The 24,116-nt window shown below is 35.5% G+C and overlaps 1 protein-coding gene across 1 annotated transcript in view; it reads right to left on the minus strand.

Moving 5' to 3' along the window:
* The window catches only part of Slc44a5 (solute carrier family 44 member 5), a 105,972-nt gene extending 86,619 nt beyond the window's left edge, over nucleotides 1-19,353 (minus strand). The window contains exon 1 of the mRNA XM_026409553.2: nucleotides 19,206-19,353. Coding sequence (XP_026265338.2) covers nucleotides 19,206-19,353 — 148 coding nt within the window. The remainder of the gene's footprint in view (nucleotides 1-19,205) is intronic.
* Between the last annotated feature and the right edge of the window lie 4,763 nt (nucleotides 19,354-24,116).

Consider the following 24,116-nt stretch of genomic DNA (forward strand, 5'->3'; position numbering starts at 1 on the left):
TGGGATTGGGTGTCATAATGTTTCGATGCCTATATAATACTGGTTGCTGAAATTCATAACATTGGTTTAAAAATCAAGTGTAACAAATTCCTTGTTGGGTAAGTCACTTATTTTCAATGTTTTTGTGATTTCATAAAAGTCCCTATCCACACACAGTTGAGGAGAGACTATTAAGCAAAGGAAATTTTATTCTTCATTTTAAAATGCAATCATGGTGGGAAGATACATCTATGTGTCTTATTAGTCAATTTGAGTTGCTATTAAAAAATACCATAGGGGCTGGGGTTGTGGCTCAGGGGTAGAGCACTCACCTAGCATGCTTGGGGCACTGAGTTTGATCTTCAGTATCACATAAATGCAAAATAAAGATATTGTGTCTACTTAAAAAAACTAAAAAAATAAATATTAAAAAAATACCATAGACTGGGTGACTTAAAAAAATATATTGCTCACAGTTTTGGAGGCTGGAAAGTTGATGTGTCAGCATGGTCAGCATGGCCAGGCTCTGGTAGGGCCCTGATTCTACATTATAGCTGTCTGTCTTCTTGTCATATCTTCACATGGCAGAGGGAGGGCTAGGTCTCTGGTTTCCTGTAAGGGTGCTAATTCCATCATGAGGATTACACGCTGATGACCTTCTCTAAACATATTTATCACCAAAAGCTCCATATCCCAAATACCACCACATTGGAGTTGAGACTGCAACATTTGAATTTTGGGGTACCCAAACATTCAGTTCTTAATGCCAGGAAAGTAGCATTTCTCATAGTGTAGCACTGGAACAGACCTATTCCTGTTGGAGTATATAAATCCTCTTTCAAAAGTTACTGTGAAGGTCATTTATATCTATCTAAAATAAATGTTTACACATTTCACTTCCATGAGCATATTTAATTTTAAGCAAAATAACTTGGTTAATTTTATCCCAAAGTACAGATCAATAAGTTATGTGAAAAATGCAATTCTATGACATGCACATAAACATTTCTTGTAGTGACTTGAGGTTTTATGTCCTTGAATCTAAGAATAAATAAAATCCAGGAGGGGAAGAAGAATAACACATTGTCTCCTGACTTTCAATGCAGAAGCACCACCCTTGGATCTCTCTTAAATATTCTACACTAAGATTCATTTTCAGTATAGAGCTTGTGGCCAGCATCAGTCTTTATAGCTCCCCTGTTGCGTGGTTTCCTTGGTATTCTTGGCAACAGTTTTAAATGGGAGAAGAGCCCTGGAATAAAGTGGAGAACAAAGCCCTGCTTCCTTTTGTTCAGCAACAACATATAAAGTTAACCTAGCATTCTTCAGCCTAAATATCCAGTTCAAATCTCACTCCCACTGCCACCACGTATCTCCCCATCCCGTATTTTCAAGACCTTTCTGGATCTGCAAATCTTCAGGGGTGTGTGTTTAGTTACCAAAAGCATATCAAGACTATCAAATAAGAAAGCCCCAGCAAAGACCTAGCCAAGCTGACATTTACATGCTAGGCTGATAAACAGTGCATTCTGTTGATTTTTATTTAGCTCCATGTTACTCCGTAGAGACTTCTGTGTGCTTTGAGATACATTAATATTTGTTCAAAAGAGAAATACAATCTTTCCTTTTCCTCCCTACCCACAATCCTTTGGCAAATACGTTCTCTCTGAATATATAAGTAGCAAACAGGAATGATATTCGTCCCAGCAGCCGTATCAATTCAGATGGCAGAAAATTTTATAAACATCCCAGGCTGATAAGGTTCTCAAATTTTGCTACAAAACTTTTTTAGTTTGATTTTATTTACAGTATGGGCCTCAATAATAGCTCTCAATCAACTCCTTAGAGGTGATAATAAAAGGTGGAGAAAATTCTTACTTTCATTAAAATATCTTTATTATAAATGCATTTAAATCATTACCAATTCTTCTAAAATTAGCAAAAAAAAAAAAAAGGCTTATAGACCCTCGACCCAAGCTCTGCCCTTTACTCTCCTGAAATATACTCTCTAGAAGCCCAAAGGAGTAAGCCTACATCAGCATTCTGCCTTCCTGCTATCATTCTCCTAGACTGAGGTGCATGCATAATTCCAAAGGTGGGCTATGAGTTGGGTTGTCTTTGTAGAGAATATAGGGAACAGAGTATACAATGATTACATATCGTGAGAACCTCAGTGTAAGACTTCTAAAATAGAACAGACAAAACAAAACTGTATCCTAGAAAAGAAAGAAGATATACTTGAGTAAAGAAAACAGGATAAGCCCGACTTGGTGGCACGTGGCTGTAATCCCGGCATCTTGGGAGGCTGGGGCAGGAGGATGGCAAGTTCAAAGCCAACCTCAGCAATTTAGTGAGACCCTGTCTAAAAATAAAAATATAAAAAAGGCTTAGTGGTTAAGAGCCCCTGGGTTTAGTCTCTGGTACAAACAAACAAAAAACGACCAAACAAACAACAACAACAACAAAAAAAAAACTGGATAAAATACTTAAATGTCAAAAAACACTTCAAATTTTTTCAGTTTATCATTGTTCTGGTTTGGATGTGAGATATCCCCCCAAAAGCTTATGTGTGAGAAAATGCAGGAATGTTCAGAGGTGGGACAATTAGATTATGAGAACTGTAATCTAGTCAGTGATTTAATTCATTTGATAGGCAAATAATGTGAATGGATTAATGGTAACTGTAGGCAGGTAGGGGACTGCTAGAGGAAGGAGGTCACTAGGTATGTGTGTGCCTTTTTGGGTCGATTTTTTGTCCCCAGCGAGAGGATCTCTGTAGATCTCTGTCTCCGCTCCCTGGCTGTCACACTCTGAGCAGCTTTCCCACCACACCCTTCTGCCATGACGTTCAGCCTCGTCTAGGACCCAGAGTCATGGAGTTGGCTGATCAAGGATTGAATCTCTGAAACCATGAGACAAAAGTAACTTTTCCTCCTCTAAGTTTGTTAATGTTGGGTATATCGTTGACAGTGACACAGAACTGATTAAAACAATCATCCTAGCAAGTTTATTAAATGGTTAGCTTTTGCACCTGAATTGGGAAACTTATTCTCCTCTACTTCCCAAATCCCCTCTGTGCACTATTTCACTCTGCTCCTTTTCTAATGTTATGACCCTTTCTACCCTAAAGAAGAGCTAATTAGTCACAGGCAAAAACAAAACAAAACAAAACAACAAAAAAAGGTTCTTTATATATATATAATCCAAATATACTTTCCAGAATAGATGGCATGGAAGTCTCAGGTGGGATAGAGCTTACAAAGAAGTGTATATTTAAATTTGGTAAGACTACCACTACTCAGCCTCAAAGAGATAGAGATCTTTCAAAAAAATAATAGAAAAAGCTATCAAACTATATCTGACTAGGAAAAAAAATTCATGATCAAAAAACTTCTTAGAAGGAAAAATGAACAATAAAAAGGACAAGGGAATTCCTCATAGAAACCCTAGAAATGAAAGATACTTTAAAAGTGAGATTTTATAATTAATTTGCCCTGTAGCAAATATCAGAATTATGTGATAGGCCTTTAGAGACCAAATACAACATGCCATTAATTTGTATGGAAGAAAACACCACATATTGTGTTCCAAAAGAATTAACCAAAGAACAAATCAAAGATGTGCAAATATTTTTTTTCTTGTAAGTTGAGGGAGGTCAGATCCATTCTGTATGCCTAAGGATATGTTTGTTTTTAAGTTATAATTCAAAGGGTTGAATATTAATAGTTGCTAACTTTCCCTAATGGGAGCAATATTTGAAATGACGGTTACTCATGAAACACTAAGGATCATTAATTATACTTGTGTCTTCCTGACTACTTAACATTAAAGTGGTATGTGACCTAAATAACAGTTTTAGTTAGGTGACCTCATACTTAAGGGTCTCTTTCTGTCCAATTACCAAGCAAGCTTTTCAGATGCACTGAAAGACTTAATTCACAAATCCCTTAAGAACCTTCTAGTAAAAGATTGGAGCAGCATAAATAAGCTAGTGATACATGACCTTGTTTCAGAAAATCACGCTGGGATTCTAAGTAAGTATTCTTATTTATCATTGTTAAATTGCTTTGGTAGAGAAAAAACAGAAATCTATGTATTCTACATATATCTATATATTATCTATATAATATATAGGATAAATATAAATCAGAATTTAGTACCATAATAGTAAGACAATGATAACATTAAGATGCTTATTTATATTTTTCAACACTTGGAAAACATGTATTTCTCGGGAATCATGACTTCCTCTACAAGAGTCCTAAAACACAAGAAGTAAAATCAAGAATCAACAAATGAGACAGTATCAAACTTAAAAGCTTCTTCGGAGCAACGGAAACAATCAAGAAGAGAGGACTACAGGAAGGGCGAAAATTTTTGCCACCTGCACCTCAGATAGCACATTAATCTCCAGGATATATGAAGAACTCAAAAATTAACACCAAAAACAAATAACCCAGTCAATAAATGAACAAAGGAACTGAACAGGCCCTTCACAGAAGAAGAAATATGAACAGCCAACAAATATATGAAAACATGTTTAACATCTCTAGCAATTAGAGATGCAAATCAAAAATACACCAAGATTTCATCTCACTCCAGTCAGATTAGCGACAATCAAGAATACAAGAAACAATAAAGGTTGGCAAGTATGTGGAGAAAAGGTACATTCATACATTGCTTGTGGGACTGCAAATTGGTGCAACCACTCTAGAAAGCCATATAAAGATTCCTCAAAAAACTAGTTATGGAACCACTGAGCCAGGCATACCACTCCTCGGTATATATCTAAAAGCATTAAAATCTGGAATCTGTATCTATATATAATCACAGGTATTGCAATGATTTTGTTTTGTTTTGTTTGGGCTACTGGAGATTGAACCTGGGGTACGCTACCACTGATCTACAATCCCAGTGCCTCTTTTTATTTTTATTATTTTAGAGAAAAGTTTTCATTAATTTCTGAGGTTGTCCTCAAACTTGAGAATCCCTTGCCTCAGTCTCTAGAGCAGTTGAGATTACTGGGTCTCTGCCACCATACCCTGCCTGATAACTTCTTAATGAAGAAAGATTATTGCCTGCCTTTATGTGCATTCTGTCAGTCCCCAAACTTCTTCTATATGTTTAGGTATTTGTCATGGCAGTACTCTACTTCTCAATACCAACTTTGCTTAGCTGCTATACCACATTCCATAGACGGAGTGGCTTAAACAACTGATATATATTTTTTCACAGTTCTAGAGATAGAACTGTGAAAAAATATATATCTCCAGATGCCAGACAACTCCTCAGGAAGGCCCTTTTCATAGCTTTTGAGATGAATGCCTTGTTTTTTCCTCCCGTGGCAGGGAAAGATGGTATCCCTTGCATTTCAGACACAAAACGGTGAACACTAATCTCATCCCTGAATTCTCCCCTTGTGCCCTCCTTAACTTCCAGAAGGCTCTACCCCTAAATGCTGTACCATCACACTGGAAATCAGGACTTCAACATAGGAATTTGGGGGGAGAGAGGCAGAAACACTCGGTCCATAGCAGAGCTACATCAAAATATAATTAAGTGGATGAAATACTCAAAAATCCATTTATAATATCTCATTTATAAGTTTATTTATACATGTACTTTAAAATCATATTATTTTAAAAATTTAGAATTATTGATTTTTTTTTCTTTCAAATATCACCAAAAATTATTTGAATCATCTTGGGTTTTTTGGTTCTGTTTTTTTGTGGTGCTGGTGATTGAATCCCAGGCCTTGCTCATACTAGGCAAGTACCCTCCCACCAAGCTTACATTCTCCGCCCTTTGACTGAATTTAACAACCATGTCTTGGACAGTACTGGATTTCTTAGTTACGTAGTCCAATGTTCCATACTACATCACCTTCACATGTATTTTTTTAAATTCACTGATGATACTTCCACAGGAAATTTAATTTTAAGTTTCCCATTTGCAATGTGCTGCATTGCTTTTATAATTGATACTTTAAAAACATTTAAAAATATTTTAAAAAACAATTTGATATTTCATACAGTCAGGAATAATAAATAAATCTGTATTTTCTTGTCCTCTTACTAAATCCCATTTCATCAGGTGGATTCTATCATGATACCAAATTAGCACTGGAATTGTTACAGGCATGCTGGCATGACTTCCCCCAAATATTACTTAAGTTTTCTAAATAATTGGGAGAACACTTGGTAATTTTGGAGACATTTCAGAAGTACTCAGTAACCAGGGAAAATTAGAAATTTGGAATATTTTTGAGACAAATCTCAATTTAGAATCAGTCTCCATTCTCTTTTTCCTCTTTCTCCATCCAGTGCATAAATATGGATTTACTCTCACCCTGGGCTTGCTACCCTTCTCAGCAAAATCAGAAACAAACAAAATGCTGCACTGAAATAAAAAGTGTCATATTTCAGGAAATGGGTTTGGAGAAATACAGAAGTAAGAACTCCAGATTCATGACATAGAGATCTGGACTCAAAGCCCAATTTTACCTGATTTGACCATACTTCTTCACCTCTCTAGGCCTCTATTTCTGCCCTCTCCAGGAAGAAAAAAAAAAAAAAAAACAGGGGGCTGAGTAAAATAAACTGTTTCTTTGTAAAAAAAATCAGATGATTATTTTGAATCTGTTTCACAAAAAGTATTATGATGATATTAGTTCTTATAAATCATAAGGTTGAATGCAATGAATAATTTATGGGTTCTCTAATCCTTTCTACTCTGCTTCTTTAGATTTGGCTACATGACTCAGGTGTTAATATGTTAACATTTAATTGTACTATAAAGTTTAGTCTAAAATCAACTAAGCTTATTTTGAGTAAAAAAATTAAATAAATAAATAAAAGCATCTATTGAAGTCATTCAGCAAGCTAGTATTTGAGAGCCTCCAGCAGCTGACATTTCCATTACCTATTTTTCATGTTAGGGTAAGAAGAATGAAATTTACTGATATTTTCCTAACTCAAGCTTCCCTACTGTGCAAAATGAATAGTTAAGCAGAACATTAGCAGAACATTTTCATTTCTAACTCTAGCATGAAGATTTCCCACCACCGTGACACAGAAGGATGCACACTCAAAGACAATACATTTATTTAGTGGATATGAACGTCTTTTGACTAGAAAAAGAAATAACAATCATCTGCAGTACTTTAAATAGCAAACATCTGTTTTTCCCAACATATTTCAAACACTTTGAATTTCCTGATTAGTTGTTATATGAGAACTATATTTTTGAAAGACATAATGAGGCAGTTAAAGGATGAGTTTAAATGATCTTCAAAGCAAAGTGAAGAAAAATGCTCATGCTTTGGGTAAGGATGATTAAACTAGATCCACAAGCTCCATAATATGAAGAAATAATAATTCTTTCAACATTTTCATTTACATCAAAAGTTCTATTAAATATTGCAAGCAAAGGAGAATGCTATAAATGAGCAGGCACAAATAAATGAAAATATATCACCGTAGTCTTACATAATGGCAACAAGATCCATGATGCTAGTAAAGAAGTCTTTGCTTGAATAAGCCAAACATGAAAATTTTCAAAGTAATTGACATGAAGCATTTTTGTGAACATCATACAAACACATGCATACATCATAAAATATATCAAGAAGTGTGTATGTATAGGCAAACACATCTATGGGCAATTGCTCCAATTTGGAAGCTGTAGATTTATTTTGCCCATACCAGTCTTTTCTCAGGAATCTGTGACACAAAATGGAAAGAATCATCTTTCCTTCTTATAAAATTTTATAAAGAGAGTATTGCATTAAATATTTCTATATGACTTGTTTTATTTTTCACCCATAATTCTTTTCCTGTTTCATGGTTTAAAATGTTACCATTGAGAAGATAAAATATTTCAGGTCAGATAACAATCACAAGGAAAGAAAATATGAACCTTATGAACAATTAAGGTTAAAGGCCTCTCACTTTTTCAGTTGAGCAAATATTTATTAAACACCAATCATATACCAGACTTACAAAAGCAGATTAGGATTCAGAGAGAAATAAAAGCATTAAGGAAATCACAATCTATCTATGGATAAAAAGAAGCAACCAAAAATACTCAATATGGTCAGAATCAAAAATGGAGTATGTACAATGAGTAAAGTATTTATAAAACTTAGACAAGAAAGCAATTGGTTCTGCTAAGGAGTAAATGGGGTAGACAGAGTAAAAGTGGGCTTTTATATATGAGAAGACAACAAGGTGGCTATTAAAGACACCATTTTTAAAATTGTATGGATAACAGTATTTTTTTTTAAAGAGAGAGAGAGAATTTTTTAATACTTATTTTTTAGTTCTCGGCGGACACAACATCTTTGTTGGTATGTGGTGCTGAGGATCCAACCGGGCCACACGAACGCCAGGCGAGCGCGCTACGGCTTGAGCCACGTCCCCAGCCCCATAACAGTATATTTTTAAGAATAAAAACAATCCTTCAAGGCCTCTCTTCAAACTCCTATGGATATTTTATATGTACTGATGAACTGATTTTCCAGATAGAGTTAGGTTAATAACATGCTATTATTTAAATAAATAAAGAAAAATATTTATGTATACACATATACAAATATATACTCCTAAATGCATATATTTATTTGAATACAGAAGGCATTGAAAAGGTTTACTGTCTCTGAAGTGGGATTCTGAGGAACTAGGGCGTCTATGCCCTTTCTGTACTGTTTGAATGATCTATTCCCATATATTGCCTAATTAAATACATAAATTGATTCCGTAAAATACAATGCCACTTTCTATGGCTATTCCAACTACTGAATAGCATATTTTACCCAAAACATTTCCAGAGATGTAAAAACCATTCAGCATATATCCTATGAACTTCTCATTTTTGAAGGAATTAAGGACTCCTCACATTTTGGCACCCTCAGGCAACAAAAGTTAATTAAGGATATTGACAGAAAATACTGTGTTTCTCCTATAGCATAGTGATACCAGGTGTACTCAATATCAAGACAATTAGTCAATATGATTGATCCAATAAAAAAAACTGGGCCAGTTGTGCTCAGAACAGTATTCTACATTAAGACTTCTTTCTTTTCTTCTTGGTGGTTTCTTTCTTCATTTGGAATAATTTGTCCTTTTCTTGCAAAATAATCATCTTACCCATCTTTCAAATCTCATTTCAAAAACTCTTTCCTATGTTAAATGTGATGTTCAAGCACCCAACTGAGCTCTCTTCTACAACTGAAAAATCCCATTACTCTTACAATCACCACCAAAGCATATTACTTTACCACTTGTATAACCACTTTTATTTGTGTTAATTTAAACTCTCAAGTTGATTTGTAACTGATACAGACGTCATTTAATTTAGGAAAATAGATGTGGTCTGTAAACACAAAATAGATCAGAGAGTCAACAAATAGCACAGTGATATAATAATCTAGCTGGGAAATTAAAAGTGTTAATTAAATAAATTCATGAATTCAGCATTCATATCAGAGCTAGGATTTGGGGGAGGAAGATGATGGAAATGAAAATCAAACATCTAGGAAAAAAGATGGAGTTTCATGTTCAGTTTCATTGAATAAGATAAAATTAAGTGATTGACAAGGCATATGGAGAAAATATTTTTGTGGTTGTAACTTTAGTTACCAAATATGAAAAAAGAGAGAACAGGTTGTGGTATCAAATTCACAACTATAAAAGAAAGAAATCTTCTCCCCTTACTGCAGTAAGAGTTCCTACCACAGTAACTTGCTCTTCTATGCAAGGGCAACCTAAAAAAAATGTTAACACACATTACAATAAAGTGTTTTCAGAAAAGAAACATTAAAACACATCGTATTTTGTAGGACACACTCAGATCTGATGTGGATTGTTTTACTTTGCATTTTAATCACATCTTTATTTTTCTTTGTTTTTCAGCATTGATTCTAAGCTTTGCTTATTTTTACTGTCAGATAGAAAGCATTCTATGAAGATAAAATTAATAAATTACTAAAATCATAAATAATTCTTAGAGGTACATGTTTGCCAATATGGAAGCATTATTTCCTGAAGACACTTATCAAATAAATAAGAGGGAGACTTCCAATTTAAAATAAAGTCCCAGTGATTTTTAATTCAAAAGTCTAGTGCATGTAAGATGGTGCCTATGCTTATAAATCATGAAATACAATGAAATCTTGGATACATTTTTAAAAAATAACTGAAATAAAAATGACAATATAGTATGTGTTGGGAGGTTTCAGTCTAATTTTATCATATCCAGACTTTAAAAATGTACATCTGTGAGGTTTACCCTCACTTTATATATATGGGTTAGGCTGGCCATAGAAGGTTGTATCTTTTCTTCTGGACATGCTATATGGAAATTGGGCAAGCTCATATCAAGTGAAAGGTTATTCTTGAGTGGCGACTTCCTATCCCAAAAAGAAAGGCATCTGAAGTAATACTTAACTGACTAGTGCACACACTAATTACTTATTAAATCAACCAAGCAAGATAATCATTTTAAAAACCAATATCTCACTGCATTTCAGCCTTTGGGCTAAAATTGTGCATAAAAATCTAATACATGAGTTGGAAAAGATTTAAATACCAATACCTAGGTAAAATTTGACATATTTTCCCACTATTTTTCCTCACAGGTCTAGTTAGAAAATAACCTTGGCATCAAAACCCCGCAAAGCCTTTACATTAAGAAAACCAATTTGGTTGAGTGTGGTGGCACATGGCTGTAATCTCAGTGACTTGGGAGGTTGAGACAAGAGGATCATAAAATTAAGGTCATCCTTGTAACTTAATAAGACTCTGTCTCCAAAAAAAAAAAAAAAAAAGTGGAGGTAGAGATGGGAATGTAACTCAGCTCAGAGGTAGAGGGCTTCTGGGTTCAATTCCCAGTACCACAAAAAGGAGATGGAGAACAAGGATGAAGAAAGAAAAAGAAAAAAGAAGGAAGAAAAGAAAAAAAGGAAAAAGAAGGAAGGAAGGAAGGAAGGAAGGAAGGAAGGAAGGAAGGAAGGAAGGAAGGGAGGGAGGAAGAAAATTCAAGTGAGAGGAGAGTTCTTCCAGGTCTTGCCACCTGCCTCCTGATATGCTCTATCTATTCTCAGGTTCTCTTATGCTTCTATTTAGTCTTGGTAGCCTGGTTCCACACTGCTAATTTTTGAATGACTTGAAATCACATTGTGGGATGCTGTTTCTGGGATTGTCACTAGAGTCTTCATTTCATATACTACAGCCCAGTCACAGAGAGACCCTGCCCTGGGGTCTAAGCCCTCACAAACTGCTTGTTGCCTTCCACTTCTGCTCTGCTCATTTCCCAACTGAGCCCACTGTACACAAATGGTCTTTAATTGTTTAATAGAAAACAAGTCTTTGGTCAGGAGTCCCAACACTGCTGCCAGCAACAGGTAAGTGGGAAAGTGCCAGCAAGCCCAATCATAGCAGCAAATCAGCAGTCCTAACTGCAGGGTTATTCCATAGTACTTACAAGCTTTAAAATCAGTTTGCAGAGCTGGTTGGTTTTAAAGCAACTCCCCTGTTCCAAAGAAGGTACTCATGATGGATCTCCCCCTTCCCCCCGGAACTCAAACTACCACAAAAACCAGTGCCAGATGCCATCTTGACTTGAGGAATGACAAATGCATGACCCTGCTAGAAGCCTTGGTCCTGTGCATACCCCTCTGGGTTGAAGGCAGCCCACTTAGCATACTGCAGCTTCAGGACCAGCATTTTCCACAGCCACCAGCCTGAATTCCACTCACACATGTCCCATAGGAATTAGGGAAGGTCTCTGTCTCAGCCCACAATCTTGGGATTGTAGCCACTGTTGCAGAGTCCCAGCTTCATCTGCACCTGTGCACCAGAAGGTGGTAAAACTCCAAGCTGAGCCCTGCAGCTCCAGTAATGAGGCTACCAGTGGTCCCAACTCCCATAATTACCTTCGCTCAGCTAGCAGGATCTAGTTAAGGTCTCCTACCCAGCCCATGGCCTTGGGACCACAGTTGCTGGTCAAAGAAGACTCAGCATCACTCAAGCTTATCCCTGGAAACCACTGAAAGGGCTCATTTGTGTTTTTCCAACAAAAGCTACTTTATAAAAATTGGAAGAATGACATTACACCAGTTTTGCAGACATCAGTGTAAGGATACAAGAAACATGAAAGGAAACTTGACACTCCCAATGGAGAATGATAACTCTCCAGAAATAGATTTGAATTTAACCCAGTCAGGCAGAAAAAAAAATATGAAGAAGGAAGGAACAGAAAATATACAAATAAGCAACATGCATTTAATACAATGACAGAAAGAAATTCTATCTATCAATAATAACCTTGAATGTAATTATATTACATTTATCAATCCAAAGACATAGATTGACTGAACGGATAAAAAAACAAGACCCAAATATATGATGCTTAAAAGAAATTCACTTCACTGGTAAAGATACACGTAGACTAAAAGTGAAGGAATAGAAAAAGGTATGTCATTCAAATGGAAGCCAAAAACACGTATGAGTACATATGTCATATCAGATAAAGCAGACTTTAAATAAAAAACAATGGAAAGAGACAAAAAGTCCTATATATTGGTAAAAGAATTAATTTAGCAAGAAGATACAGCAATTATAAATATATAGGCACCCAACCTGGGACCCCTTAAATACATAAATGAATATTGTTAGATCCAAAGGGGGAGATAGACTGTAATAAAATAATAGTGAAGGACTTTAACACCCCACTTTCACCAATGGATTGATGATTCAGACTTAAAATCAACAAAGAAACATTTGACCTTAAACACACTAGACAACAAATGGACCTAATGGATAATTATTAAACATTTCATCCAATAGTAGCAGAATACACGTTTTTCTCATCAGCACATGGAAAATTTTTCAGAATACTTTATATGCTAGGCCACAAAACAAGTCTCAAGAAATTCTAAAAAATTGAAATTATATCATATATCTTCTCAGACCATAATTGAGTAAATACACACATCAACAAGAAGAATAAAAAGTATACAAATACATGGAAATTAAGTAACATGTTCCCAAATAACAAATGGATAACTGAAGAAATTAAAAAGGAAATAAAAAATTTTCTAAAAGATAATAAAAACTACAGAACAACATACCAAAATCTTTAATAAACCAAAAGTATGTCAAGAGGGAAATTATAGCAATAAATGAAAACAACAAAAATACAGAAACATATGAAATAAACTACATAACAATGCACCTCAAGACTTAGAAAAGTGAGAACAAATCAAGCCCAAACTCAGTGGGAGGAAAGAAAATATAAACATCTGAGCATAAATAAATAAATCAAAACAAAAAAATGCAGAAAAAAATCAATGAAAGAAAGAGTTGGTTTTTTAAAAGGTAAACAAAATGGACAAGCCTTTAGCCAAGATCCAAATAAATAGAATTGGAAAAGAAAAAGGAGACATTACAACTGATATCACAGAAACACAAATGATCATAAGAAACTATTACAAGCAACTATATGCTAAAAAATTGCAAAATCTAGAAGTGAATAAATTTCTGAACACATATGACCTACCAAAGTTGAATCAAGAAGTAAAAGAGAATTTAAACAGGCCAATAATGAGTTATGAGATTGAAGCAGTAATTTAAAATTCCCTCTATAAAAAGTCCAGTATCTGATGGCTTTACTGCTGAATTCTATAAAACATTTAAAGAACTAATTCCAATTCTTCCTGAACTGTTCAAAAAAATTTTAACTAAGAGGAACCCTAATTTTTTTAATGAGACCAGCATTACCCTAATATCAAGATTGAAGATAAAACAATAGCAATAAATAAATAAATAAATAACCATAGACCCATATCCCTAATGAACACAGATGTAAATGTTTCAATAAAATACCAGCAAACTGAATTCAACAGTGCATCAAAAGATCATACACCATGATCAGGTGTTATTTATCTAGGAATGCAAGGATGATTCAACATATGCAAATCAACAAACAAGTACAACATATTCACAGAATGAAGGACAAGTATCATATGAGCATTTGAATAAATGCAGAAAACGCATTTGATAAGATTCAATATCACTTTTTGATAAAAGCTATCAACAATTAGGTACTGAAGGAATATATTTCAAAATACTAGAGGCTATATTTGAAAAACCTTTAGCCAATATCATGCTGAATGAGAAAGATCTAAAAGATCTTCTAAGATTAGGAATAAGACAAGTATGTTTATTTCACTTCGTTTTTAAATACAGTATTGGAATTCTTGGCAAGAGTAATTAGGCAAGAGAAAAAATAAACAGCATACAAATTGGAAAGGAAGAAGATAAATTATTGATATTTATAGATGACATGATTCTATACATGAAAAAAACTAAATACACCACCAAAAAAATTGCTAGCATTTATAAATAAGTTCAATAGAGTTGCAGGATACAAATCAAAATACAAAAAAGTAGTATTTTTATATACCAAAAATGAGCTTCCTGAAAAAGTGATTAAGAAAGTATCCCATTCATAAAAGCCACAAAATTAAATTATTTAGGAATAAACTTAACCAAGGAAGTGAATGATGTCTACAATGAAAATTATAAAACACTGATGAAGAAATTATAGAATACATAAAAAATGGACTAGAAGAATAAATATTGTTAAAATGACCTTAACACTCAAAGCAATTCTAATCAAAATACCAATGCCTTTCTTCTTCTTCATAGAAATAGAAAAAACAGTCCTGAAACTCATTTGGAACCATCAAGTACCCAGGAGAACTACCTCCAAAACAAACAAAATAAAACAAATTTTTTAAAAAAGCCCAAAAGAAACAATGCTGGAATTACCACAATACCTGACCTCAAATTATGCACCAAAGGTATAGTAACTAAAACATAGTAAGGGCATAAAATCAGACACGTAGAACAGTGAAAGAGAATAGAGAACCCAGAAGTTAACACAGCCAACAGATTTTGCAATAGTCATAAGAACAAATAGTGGAGAAGAGACAGTCTATTCAGTACATGTTGTTGTCAAATCTGAATATTCATATGCAGAAGAATGGGACTAGACCCTTTCTTCTTCCCATACACAAAAATCAACTCAAAATAGATTAGTGACCTAAATGTCAATCTGAACCAGGAAACTATTATAAGAAAATATAGGGAAAACACTTCAAGGCATTGGTATATGTGATGATTTTTTAGGTAGGACCCCAAAGGTGGAGGCAACAAAGGCACAGCAAAGGAAATAATCAGCAGAATCAAGAGACCAACTATAAAATGGGAAATTACTTACAAATTATTCATCCAACAAGGAATTGATTGATAGCCAGGATACAAAATAGCTGAAAACATACTCTTTCTTTTCTCCAATTAAAAAATGTGCAATACAACTAAACAGTTACCTCTCAAAAGACATACAAATGGCAAAAAAAAAAAAATTTAGAAGTGAATACATTTCAGAACACATATGACCTACCAAAATTGAATCAAGAAGTAAAAGAGAATTTAAACAGGTCAATAATGAGTTATGAGAAATGAAAAAATGCTCAATCTCACAAATATCACAGAAATACAAATCAAAACTTCAGTGAGATGTCATCTCCCCTTGTTAGAATGGCTATCATAAAAAAGACAATAAATAAATAAATACTGGTAGGGTGCAAAGAAAAGGGAATTCTTATATACCACTGATGGGAATATAAACTAGTATAGCCATTATGGATATGTCTCAAAAAACACTAAAAATAGAGCTATCATATGATCCAGCAATTCCACCACTGGGTATATACCCAAAATATATAAAATCATTGTAACAAAAAGATTCTTGCCCTCCCATGTTTACTGCAGCACTATTCATAGTATTCAAAATAAGAAACCAACCCAGATACCCTTCAATGGATCTATGTATAAAGAAACTATTGGATATTTACACAACAGAGTACTATTTAGTCTGCAAAAAAGTATGGAATCCTGTTGTTTGGAGCAGCAGGGAAGAAACTGAAAGTCATTATGTTAAGTGAAATAGACAGACACAAAAAGAAAATTTGACATGTTTTCACGCATTTGAAGAAATGTCAATCTTGTGGAAAACCAGAAGTCACCAGAGACTGTGAAGGGCCAGGGAGGAGGGTGAAAAGAAGTTGAATAAGAGGCAGCAAAACACAGACTGGAGCAATGACTTCTGGTTCTTCTTTAGCACAGTAGAGTAACTTCAAATTAAAAACATTTGTGATATATTTCAAAATAACTAGAAAAGCACAAAGTTCCCAAGAGAAAAAAATAATTATTGGTTGAAAAGGTGGAAAAACTTATTACCCTGATTTGACTACTACACACCTTTTTATACATGTATTAAATTACCATAATGTAATATAAAGATGTACAAATATGTCTTATTGAAAATTATAATAAATAAAAAGATAATAAAGAACACATAGAATAATTGAGAATGAATCAAACAAATCCATTCAATCACAAAAAACCCCTGGGACAACCAGACTTGAAAGATATATGGTAATACATTCCCCTGATGTTGTCATTTTTTCCTAACACACATATATGGTAATAAAGATGACAAGATCTAATCTAAAAACAGAGGATATGGGTCAGTTACATCTAATCTAAAAACAGAGGATATGGGTCAGTTACAAACACTGTAGTTTAATCATAGTAAAGGTGTCCAAGTGTGAATGAGCCATCAATAATACTGCTATCCAAAAGAAAATAGACACGAGGTATGGTCTACCTCCCCCCACCCCTACCCACCAATTCATTAGGTTGCTGGGTTTCATGGCTACTGTCGTTGCTAAGTGGTTCCGGTGCTGAACCTGGGGTTATCATCTCCCAAAAGCAGGATATGAAATGATCATCTATCTCTACTTTGGCTTCATTCCCAAATGTCTTTCATCCTAGTGTCTGTTCCAGCTCCTCTGGAGATCAACAGGATGTGCCAGGTACTCAGATTCTGGGAACTCATCACCCAGGATCTCCTTCCAGAAAGGACCTGCTCTCCAGCAGTGGGCAGTGCAGTCTGCAGATAGCACCTAGCTTCTAGCTTCTAGCTTCCTCAGTGTCTTGCCTCAGTCTCACCTAGCCTCTTGCCCCAGGCTCCTCAGTGTCTTGCCTTCACCCCAAGCCTTGCAGAATAGTAGACAAGCCACAGACTGAGCTGGAGGCTCATGAAGGTGAGGTGATTTCAGAGTTACTGGAAGGGCAGTCCCCTGGAAGGGCAGCACTCCAGCCCTCTGTGGGCAGGGCTAAGGCTTGGCTGGGCCTGCGGAGCAGTTTGATACCTCCTTCTGTGCAGTCCTGCTTCCTTCCCCTTCTTTTTAATGGTGTTGAGCCCTGATAAACTATCTGCAAACCAATCCCAAATTCAGCATCTCCTTCCAGGAAACCCAATCAATAACATGTACCCCTGTGAACCTGGTTCTCAATTTCATTCTCTCATCTAACCAAATCTTCTCCTTCGGGGTCCAGCTTGAATGATTCTTCTGAGAAACATTTCCTGATCTTTTCATTCAGGAATAATACCCATGTTTAGTAAATGATTCATTTTTTAATATTAAATTTGGGGTTTAAATTGAAAGCGTATTGAGAGCATAACCTGAGCCTTATTCAATGCTGTCTGCCCTACAGTGCACAATAGACAAGAGTTATGAATGAAGCAATAATCTAATGCATGATCTGGAATCCACCCAACCACTTTATTTTTCCTTCTTCCTAAAATGAAATCCAGCCAATATTTTATCTACAGGGTTTTGTACACATGGCTAGTCCCCTCCATTTTCCATTGTATGTCACATATAGCCTCTACTTTCTGATCTAGCCAAGTAAACCTCCTTTGCCTGATACCTGCCCACACCTGTCATTAAGCTACTATAATCTTGAACTCTCCCCAGTCGAAGTTTAGTATTCACTGCATCACTGAGACTCTTCCCAGTGAGGTTATTAGTGGCTTTTATGTTGCTAAATCCAATGGTCACTTCTGTTTTTAATCTTACTTGACCTCTCAAAGCAGTCAACATAATTGACCATTTCATCCATAAATAAACAAATAAGTAAATAAAAACCAAACTCTTTTTGTGACATTTTCCTTTAGCTTCTACAATACCACACTCTCCTGGATTTTTTTTGAGCTCATGGGGTGCTTCTTCTCTCTCCTTTACTGCTTCTTCTTATCTCTGCTTGACCTCCAAATATTTTTGGTTCCAGGATTTTGTTCTTGGGCCTCTTCCTCACCCTCCTAAGCGAGCTTATCCAGATATTGACTTTAAATGTCAATATTGTCTACAGCAATCCCACCTTCCCCACAGATTTGCTCTCCACAATTTCAGTTACCCACAGTAAATAAAAATCCAGAAATAGCAAATGAAAATACCAGAAATAAACAATTCATAAGTTTTAGATTACACACCACTCTGAGCAGCACGGTGAAATCTCACACCATCTTTCTTCATCACACCTAGGACACAAGTTGATGCCCTTTGTACGTCATATCCATTGCTGCACACACTACCCACCCATTAATCACCTGTAAGCTTGCTCCGTTATCAGATCAATTGTCACAATATCACAGTGCTTCTGTTTAAGTAATCTTTATTTTACTTAATCTTGGTTCCAAAGTGACAGAGTAGTGAGGCTGTCAATTCAGATTTGCTGAGTATGAAACACTGCACTCCCATGTTTATTCACAATAGCCATAAAGTGCTTTCTTGAAGTGAAAAGATGAAAGACAGTAAGGTATTTTGAGAAAAAGAGAGACCATGTTCACATAACTCCTATTACAGTATATTGTTACAATTGTTCTATTTTATTATTAGTTATTGCCTTTAATAGTTTACTGTGTCCAATTTACAACAAAACTTTATCATAGGTGTGTCTGTATAGGACAAAAGCAAGTATGTATTTGGATTGGTACTTTGTTGTTTCAGGCTCCCATGAGGGTCTTTGGGCATATGCCCTGAAAGTGAGGGGGTACTCACTCCTGTATATGCCAACAACTCAGCTCTTGATCCCCAGCTCTCCTCTCATTCTTCAATGAGCTCCAGACTTGTGCATAGGATACCTAGTTGGTATCTCAGGCTTAACACAACCAAAATAAAGTCTGTTCCTAAAACAGCAATCCTGATCCTGCCATGGTGTCCATTTATACTATAGGGGATCATCAACTGCCCAGTAGTTCAATTCACAAATCCAGAAGTTATCCTTGACTCCCTTTCATCTCTTATTTCTCACATCTAATCCCATCAATAGGCACTACCACCTCTAGCACCAAAACACATTTTCCTATCTCTCCATCTCCACTACCACTGGCTCCTTCACTCAGGTGGCTGCAAAGGCTTCCTGTGGATTTCTCCACCTGCTCTTCACTTCCCACCCCCATTCACCATGCTGCATGCACCTTAGCTTTCTTTCTGCCCTTTGACATGACATTCATCCCTGTCTTGGAGACTGGAGTTTTCTTTCTCTATATCAAATACTGTAGCCTAACCTCTGCATGGCTGGCTCCTCCTTATCATTTAAGTCTCATTTAAATTATCACCTCCAGAGAAAAGTCTTCTCTGACCATCAGATGTAAGCTATGCTCCACACCTTCCACCATTAGGCACTAGCAATCACCCTGTTATACTTTCTTCCTTGTACTCATGTTAATTTCTCAGATGTTGTCTGCCTGTCTGTCTGTCTGTCTTCTGTAACTTACTTATCACTGTATTTCTAATAATCAGAGGAGCCTGGTTGCATAATAGATGCTCAATAAATACTTACTGAATGAAAACAGATTAAGATTAATCTTTGGAATGGCAGCCACATGAGACACCAACCACCAAAAGCTAGACCCTTTGTTAACTTGACCCCAGTTGCCTTCTCACACTGAACCGCATTGTCTTTTCAGTGGTCTGTTTCTTCTGTTGTTTGCTAATTCCTGGAAGATGAGGACAACCTACCTTGGCATTATTACCAACTAGCATAATTCTTGTCCTACAGTAAGTACACTATAAATATTACTTTAAGGAGTTAAGAAAGGAAGATGTGGATGAGAAGGAAATCATGTTACATAGAAGCCACGGATAAACACAAGGAGGGCTTTGTAGGACCACAGCATGACCATACTCAAGACAAAACTGTCACCATATGTAAGTGAAGCTTCATGTCAGGGACTGAACTCCAGGACTGACTTTAAAGTCTTTATTTGGAGCTCCTGCTAAGACACTATCTAAATCCTATACCATCATTAGATATCATTGGTATGATACGAGAGGTCAAATTCCTAAATAAGAATCCCAGATAATAGAAAAATAATTCCAGAGTGCTCAGCTGTGTATTACTAGGGCTTATGGAACACACCTTGGACTAGTTTTTAATTCAATCAATTAAAATAGTAGGTGTTATGGATCAATGAGTGTGGTGTTAAGGCAGGTCAAAGATTTACAGATTCTGGTACAAAAACTTTAGCCTGTTCTGTTTATCTCCTTCTTTTATGTCATGGCAAAAACATTAAAATATTGTGACCATTTTCTTGATCTGTAAGCTAGGTCTGAAAAAAATAAGTCCAAATCATTATGGTTGGCACTCTGATAAAAGCCATATATTATCCACTGATGATGTGGAGATAGAGTTTGTTTGTTTTATTGTTTTGTTTTTAAATAGAAAACTCCCCCCAAAGAGGATGCAAACTAATAGAATCCCAATATTTTTAGGGCAAGAGACATGAATAGATGTTTGTTAAAAGAAGACATAAAATAGCCAAAATAGAAGTCCATATTGCTCATCATTTAATTCAAATTAAAACCACAATGAAATATCATCTCACACCTGTCAGATGGTTATTACCAAAAAGACAAAAGTTAACAAATGATGGCAAGGATGCGGAAAAAAAGGATCCCCTTGTCGTAGACTGGTGAAAATATAAATTGGAGGTTGCTCAAAAGTTAAAAAAAAGAATGATCATGTAACCCATGAGTCCCACTTCTGAGTATTTACCCAAAGGATTTGAAATCAGTTTGTGGAAGAGACATCTGCATTCCCATGTTTATTGTAGCACTATTCACAATATCCAAGTTATAGAATCAACCTAAGTGTCCATCAACAGATGAGTAGATAAAGAAAGTATGATATATTTACACAATGGAACACTATTTAGTCATAAAAGGAAAGAAATCCTGTTGTTCATACCAACAAGAATGAAATCAGAGAATAATGTACTAAGTGAAATAATCCAGACATAAAAAGATAAATACTGCATATTCTTATTTATACATAGAATCTAAAGCAATAAACCTCATAATAGAGAGAAGGATGGTGTTACCAAGTCAAATGGAAAGATAATCATTAAAGCGTACAAAATCTCAGACAGGGAGGAATATGTACGTTTCTTCTTTTTAGATCTACAGAGTGGGTGAATATAGTTAATAATAGAGTATTGTACATTTCAAAATTGCTAAGATAGCAAATTACAAGTGTTCTTACCACAAAAAAAAACAGTTAAAATTTGCAATGATGGATATGTTAAATAGTTTGATTTAGTTATTCTACATTGTAAATGTAAATCACAGCATCATTTTACACACCTTAAACAAATACAATTATAAGTTTATTTATAATAATATTTTTTAAAAGATGCCTGGTGTTCTTAAGAATAGCCATGGAAGAAATAACTCCATTTTTTTTTGCAAATAAGATGCCACCTAAAGAATAGGTGACCTATTCAATGGTCTATTGAGAAAATAATAGAAAAAAAAAAGCAAAGGAAAGGAAAGAAAAAAGCCAGCACTCATAATTAATTCTGCAGATATGTACTAATATGTAGACTTCTGTTGTCCAAGGGAAATTCATAACCCATGACAAGGTAGCACAAATGTATCAAAAGCTAAAGAGAAATCAAGGCAACATGTGCCAAGTAAGTACCAGATGTGTGGGCCACAGTACAAACCATGGGATTTCAGTGGAGGGAGGGGACACTGAAGCTGTGGTCAGAGGAGCTGGACCTGAGCAGGACCACGAAAACTATTACTCCCAACATACAGAAATACAGAAAAGAACATTACTTCCTGAGAGTTAAAGCATAAAAGCAGCACATAATTAAAGCAGTGATTAACACAGTCAACTTGGAGACTGTAAGTCTCCAAGTCTAGCCAACATTTATTATAAATGCATCAAAAGAGAATTTATTAACATAAAAATTTATTTACATATCAGAATTTATTAACATATCAAAAGAGAAATGCAAAGGGCCAGATAGCTCTGCCCATCCAAGCACTCTCAAGGACAGGGCACCAACTCAAATTGATGGGAGGAACCCATGTGAGGTCTTAATCTGTTGACCACAAGCTAGCAGAAGGCTATTATTCATTCCACTTATGCAAGCCTTCTTGTTCTGACTTTACACTCATCATGCAACTTTTTGGTAATTAGGTTTCTCATGTAGTTTGCCTAAAGGGAACAATGTGGCTGGTCAGGCCAACATGAACATCAGGTCTGCTCAGCAATTAAATTTCTCAATGTAAATGATTTCATTGACATTCTGATTTTATACATCGGTCTTTTGTGAGCTTGGTTAGTGCCAATCATCATCCCTGACTTGGAATAATTATAAGCCACTGACAAAATCAATTTCAAGACCCCGCAGAAATGTACACCATTGGTTTGGCACAGCAGCAAGCTCATTCAAGGGTTTAGAGACCACAGAGAGAGAGGAGTTTAGACAGATAAGTTCTGACACATTGTGTAGGGCTTTGTATATTGAGCTAAGACATTTGAAACTAATTCTTAAGAAGGGAAAAACATGGTGAAATTAGAACAGGTAAAATTAACATTACCCATTATTCACTATTATTCATGGATCCACATGCAGCCCTACTTAGTGGAGCTCATGGTTTAATTGAGGATTTAGCTCAGGAAACAACAAATTATGATTAATATATAAGAGCATAGATTATTCTGGGAGCACCAAGGAAGGATACCTGCAGTTTATTCTAGGATAACAGGAAATATAGCTCAGAACAAACTTAGTGTTTTCCTACTGGACTTTAATATTCTTTTTGAATTTTCCCCTTTATTTACATATTTATTTAGTTAAAAATATTTCAAAGAGGTTCAGAAACAGACTTATATGTCAACCTTTCCACCAGATATTTCTATCTAAATGGACCCCAGGCATCCCAAATTCAACATTTCAAAACCTAGGCCTTAAGTTTCTCTGCCCTTCGGACCCACTCCAGCTCCTCCTGGTGTGTTCTCTACCTTGATGAGCAAAACCACAATATTTAGTTGTTAAGGAGCAGTTATACCAGATTCCCTCTTCTGCTAACAAGTTACAATCAACATACAATCAATCAGTCCAAGAGCCTGACAGAGTCTGCCTTCTTATTCTCTTTTAACTCTCTTCTCTCCCAGCGGCACTCCCTTAGTCCAGGTTTTAATAATTTCTCCATTGGGTCACTGAAATAGTGTTCTGAATGGTGCTTCTCCTGCACTCTAACCAGCTTCTGCCCTTTCCAATCTATCCTCAAGTTTGAAGCTCGAATAATAGATTTAGTTATTCAGCATTATGTGTTGGGGAGGTTTCTAAACCCAGTGGATACTGTTTTGGTGAACAAAACAGACAAGGTTCTTGCTTCTCATAGACCTGATATTCTAGACAAGACATTAATGATGTAAGCAAAGAAATAAAGCAGTTTTCGATAGTGATAAATGCTGTCGAGTAAATACAATTAAATGATGTGGCAGAGTGAATAGGAAACGGGTTTGTCATGAAGAGCTCTTGGGCAGATAGCAGCTGAATTAAAAACTTGTTGATAAGAGAAAATTATCCATGCAAACGTCTGGGAGCAAAACATTTCAGGCAAATATTAAACAAATATAAAGTCCCTAAGACAAACACATGTTTAGAATGGCCAAGAAACAGAAAGAAGTATGGCTACAATCAAAGGGTAAAAGAAAAGGGTAAGTGATCAAATCAGTGAGTTAGAGAGAAGGGACCTATATAATACCTGGTAAGTTCAACTTTTAAGCCAAGTTTAATAGGAAGCTCTTGAAACTATGTAAGTAGGAGAAGGGTCCGATGTGGATGGAGAATGCAGACAAGAAAGGAAAGAAAGGAAACCAGGAGTGCAAGAAGACTCTGCTAGAATCTATTGCAGCAGTGTC

This window comes from Urocitellus parryii, chromosome 11, assembly GCF_045843805.1.
Source record: "Urocitellus parryii isolate mUroPar1 chromosome 11, mUroPar1.hap1, whole genome shotgun sequence".
NCBI classification, from domain to species: domain Eukaryota; kingdom Metazoa; phylum Chordata; class Mammalia; order Rodentia; family Sciuridae; genus Urocitellus; species Urocitellus parryii.